Genomic DNA, 4,544 nt, shown 5'->3' with positions numbered 1-4,544 from the left:
CTATTGCCCACTGCCTGCGAGCGTCCACCTGGCTTGTGGAGGGGCTGGGGGGCAAGAGAAAAAGAATTGTTTCACGACTGGAGTCCTCTGCCCAGCTGTGAGAGGCTCTGCTGGGCAGAGCTGAGGCTTGGCCTGAGGCTGTACATGGGGGAACGTTGCTGTGCTCTACCCCGGCCTCGCCTGGCTTCACATGGGGCCTCACTTCTCCGCCTCTGCAGCTCTGGTCGGGGTCCTGTTCCCCCTGGGACAGCTCTTTGGGGCTGCTTGCTTCCCAGGCCGCCTCCTCACCATCTAGTGTTGTCAGGACAGCCCCCAGTGCTGCCCCTGCCCCCTGCCCACGGAGAGCTTCCAGCCCCCTGGGTTTGGTCTACAAGGAAAAATATGGATGTTTATTTTCCCTGGACATTAAGAAACAAGGATAAATGAAAACAAGCCCTGCTGCTGCCCGCACTCTCCTCAGGCCCCTCCGTTCCCGCCTCCTGCCCTGAGGGCCGTGGCGGTGGGATGGCGTCCTGAGGGCGGCGTCGGGATCCTGTGGTCAGAGCCTGGATCCTGTGGGCAGAGTCTGGATCCTGACTGCATTGCCCGGATCGTCTGGGCCGAGTTTGGATCCTGCGGGCTGCTCCTGGATGCTGTGGGCAGAGCCTGGGTCGTGTGGGCCGTGCCTGGATCCCATAGGCGTCACCAGGATCCTGAGGGCAGTGCCCAGATCAACCAGGCAGCACCCAGATCCTGAGGGCAGCTTTTCGATCGTGTGGGCAGTGCCTGGAAACTGAGGGCAGCTCTTAGATTCTGAGGGCAGCACTTGGATCCTGATGGCAGCACCTGGATCCTGTGGGCAGCTCCCGTTTCCCTCCCAAAACTCACCCTCTATGCACAGTTCTGGAACACAGTGACTTCTCCAATCTATACAACTGATGAGAAACCACATAACGGCATGTGATTGTCTAAAGTTCAAATTCCTGCCAGAGCAGATGAATGGCAAAAGCATCACCCACCTTCTCTCAGCCCAGGCCAGGGCCGGCATCCTGGGGTAGCCAGAGCAGATGAATGGCAAAAGCATCACCCACCTTCCCTCAGCCCAGGCCAGAGCCGACATCCTGGGGTAGCCAGCCAGCTTCCTGAGGGGGTGTTCCCCCCTCAGGAAGGGGTTGTGCTCCAGAAGAACATGCCAGCTGTGCCCCGGCTTGCAGGGACATCACGATGCCATTGAGCTGTGGTGCCGTGGCATCTTCACTGCACTGCCACCACTTCTCCAATGGGACGGGCAGCATGGAGCCGCTCCCTCACAGCTCACGGGGACCAGCGGAAGCATCTCCTTGGCTGCGCTCTCTCCTCCATGCCGCAGTCACATGGAAACGCTCCAGAGTTTTCTTCCAGCGCCACAAGATGCGTACCGGTGCTACTTGCTGGCTCCTGGATCCTACTGTGCACAGGAATGCATCTCTGCTGTCTCCTGGGCCAGGCTGGGCTCCTGCAGCCAAGAATGCTCAAAAAGGTCCTCCAGTGATGGCCTGTCTGTGGGCTCCATTCATAAACACCACCTGATGAAGTGCTGGCACTCTGCGGAGAGAAACCAGAAACCGCCGCTCAGCGGGACAAGGCTCCTGTCCATGCTCTCCCACATTCCACAATGCCCAGGCCACCAGGAGTGCTCAGAGCTACAGCCAAAATCTTCCTATCAATCCTCTCTTGCGGAGGACACCAGCACAGAGGCACAGGTGCCACCTCCTCCAGCTGAGCCCAGGAGATCTACCTCCTCACCAGCTGCAAGAGCAGGATGCTTATGCGCCAGCTGCCCCTCCCAATCCTGTTCTTCCCCTCATGCCTTGAAGGCACATCCCCACCTTGAGACACCCAGGGCAGGAAGAAGAGCTGGCCCCAGACAATGTCCTCGTTGGTGTGGAAAGGAAGGTACCTGCAGACCAGCTCATAGAGCAGGATGCCCAGGGACCAGATGGTGGCTGGCAGGCCATGGTAGCAGCCAAAGAGGATCCACTCTGGTGGGCTGTACTCCGGTGTTCCTATAGAACACAGGCGCAGCTCATCAGGCCCATGCTGCTCCCTCCCTCCCAGCCAGCTCCCATTCCACAACAGCCAGTCCCTGCCCTGCCAAAAAGCAACTTGGCTGTAGCTGGCTGAAGAAGGATTCTCCCTCCTTCCCTCCCTCCTTTCTTCCCTCCCTCTTCCCCCTCTGCCAGCCAAGGGGGAAACTTTGCTGCCCTGCTGGGCCCCGGCTTTGGACTTACCTGACATCCTGGTGTAGAACGTGTCCTGGAGGATTGTGCCGCACCCGAAGTCGATGAGCTTTGCCTTGCCTGTGGCCAGGTTGACGAGGACGTTCTTGGCCTTGATGTGGTGGTGCAGGGCACCCCTGCTGCTGCAACGCCGCACGGCTTCCAGCACCTGGCAGAGCAGCCCCTGTGCCACGGGCTCTGTCAGGAACCGCTGCTCATGCAGGAAGTACCAGAGGTCCTGACAGCGCTGCGGACGCTCCATGAGCAGTGTGAAGCCATCGGGCACCTCGAACCAGTCCAGGAGCCGCATGACGCTGTGGAAGCCAGGCCATGACACCTTCCACAGCAGTGCTGGCTCCAGGGGCACCAGGGCGCCCTTGCGCTGCGGGGGGACCGCAATGCCGTCAGTGGGGCTGATGCTGCGCCACACCTCAAGCAGCCCCTGCTGGGCCCCGCCGCAGCTCACCATGGCCCGGCCTGGGGCACTGCTCAGCCCCTGCTCACTCCACGCTCGCTGCCCTCACAGCGTTCTGGCTGCCGCCCTGCCAGGCCTCACTTCAGCCCCTCCCGGCACGCCGCACTGGCTCCTCCCACTGGCTCTGCTCACTTACCAGCCGTGCCCACTCCAAGATGCCCTCCCAGGACACTCACTTGGTGGCCACCTGCGAGCCAAGGCCAGCGGTGGACTGAAGATCACGTTTGGTTAAGAGTGTATAAGCTGGACAACACGCAGAATAAAAAAATATTTTTCTTCTTGGACCCTGATCACATGTGTATGTCACGTCTGGCCTAATGGTGACAGTTGTCCCATCTCTGGGTCAAGAAACAAGTATTGTCTGACAGGTAACTTGTCAGCAAACTGAGAAAGAAATTAGTACCTGGGCATGTAGATTTCTGAAGGGAGGAAAGAAAACTGTTGACAAGAATAAGACTAAGTTTTAAACAACTGAAACACTCAAAAATAACATCTTTTGGGCTATTGTACCATATGTTACACAGAGTTCAAACAAACCACAACTCATTAGTATCTGGACTTCATTGTCCACTATGCTTTGAAATGTTGCTTGAAGGCACTTTGTGTCAAAGATCCAGTTCCTGTAGGTCACTGTAGGTGTAGATCAAAATCCTACCAAAAAATCCATATGCAAACCAGCAAGAGCAAGACTTTTGTCCTTGGCAGTAGCTTCCAGGAGCTGGAAATCCCCAGGCCTAGACACAAAGATGTGTATTCAAAAGAGGGAGAGAAGCACCATGCTTAGCTCTAACTGTGACCTTTGATAGCAGGTCTTACTAGCAGGTAATAAATTCCATTTGTTCTGTTCTTAGCCAGAGCCAAGATGGGAATCAAAGTCTAGATGACAGGAGCCTCAGCTTTTCCAGAAGAGGAAAAATACAAAGGATGGTAAATTTGCATTGGGTTTACAGGGTTTTGTTACAGATGGATAGACAAGTGATGAACCTTAAAAGATGACAGCAAAGGAAAATCAACAGATATGCTGAAAGTGAGTGAAGAGGAAGGAGACTTCAGATTCACTGAAAAGCTGCACAGAAAGCTTCTCTACTTTTTGCAGTTGCTTCAAGTTTGAAATTACAAACTCTAGCAGCACTTCCAACTTATCTTTATTAATTCTAGAGCAAAGACAATCAAAACTGTGTACTCCTGTTTACAGTATGCAGTAAAGCACAGGAAGCCATTAGAGTAAGAAAAATTGTGTTTAGAAGGCTGAGGCAGCCTTAGGGGTAGGAGGAATGGGGAGGCGTGGAAATCGGGCATGTGGACACCATTCGAGGAGCATCCAGGCCCTGAGCAGTCCCTCACAGTGGGTATCCCAGCAGATGGAGTCCAAATGGAGCCACAGCTGGGTGGGAAAAGTGCTGGGCTGTTGAGCCATGGTTAGCAGGGGCTCCTGCATCAAATTGCTCCCTGACAGGTGTGGTATGCTGTGTGTGTGTGTGTGTGTGTGTGTGTGTGCCCAACAGCTGGCAACAGCAGGCTGGCACAGATGTGGGAAAAGGCCAAGGAGGCAGCAGAGTGGGAATGGGGCTCTGCAGGAGGCCCTGGTGGTTGCACACATCCGTGGGGGATGAGGCTGGCCCAGATGGTCCCTAGGGCTCTGGGCTGAAAAGGGGGGAAAAGAGAAGCAGGGAGGAAGGGCCAGATGCTGCTGTGAGAATGCCATTCCATCCCATAGGTGACATAGTGAGAGGAGGGTGGGAACAAAATGGTGATTGCTGCTGATCACCCTGACACCTTCAAGACAAGAGGCCCAGAAAGGACTGCACATCTGCATCCTAGTGTTGTCCTGA

At 55.5% G+C, this 4,544-nt stretch overlaps 1 protein-coding gene across 1 annotated transcript; it reads right to left on the bottom strand.

Annotated features, from left to right (window-relative positions):
* Window positions 1-2,706, bottom strand: LOC134413696 (serine/threonine-protein kinase pim-1-like). Its single transcript, XM_063147739.1, has 3 exons — window positions 2,250-2,706; window positions 1,848-2,024; window positions 1-44 (listed from the first exon to the last, which is right to left on the bottom strand). The coding sequence occupies exons 1-3, from the start codon at window positions 2,704-2,706 to the stop codon at window positions 1-3; spliced, it is 678 nt and encodes a 225-aa protein (XP_063003809.1).
* Between the last annotated feature and the right edge of the window lie 1,838 nt (window positions 2,707-4,544).

Source organism: Melospiza melodia, unplaced genomic scaffold (assembly GCF_035770615.1).
Source record: "Melospiza melodia melodia isolate bMelMel2 unplaced genomic scaffold, bMelMel2.pri scaffold_48, whole genome shotgun sequence".
In the NCBI taxonomy this organism is placed as follows: Eukaryota; Metazoa; Chordata; class Aves; order Passeriformes; family Passerellidae; genus Melospiza; species Melospiza melodia.
This window is presented reverse-complemented; position numbering and strand designations above follow the sequence as displayed.

Coding starts and splice junctions, on each gene's coding strand:
- LOC134413696 (XM_063147739.1), bottom strand. CDS start 2,706: ATGGTGAGCTGCGGCGGGGCCCAGCAGGGGCTGCTTGAGGTGTGGCGC. Junction 2,025..2,249: donor GTTCTACACCAGGATGTCAG/GTAAGTCCAAAG, acceptor TGTGTTCTATAG/GAACACCGGAGTACAGCCCA. Junction 45..1,847: donor CCTGCCCTGGGTGTCTCAAG/GTGGGGATGTGC, acceptor CTTGCCCCCCAG/CCCCTCCACAAGCCAGGTGG.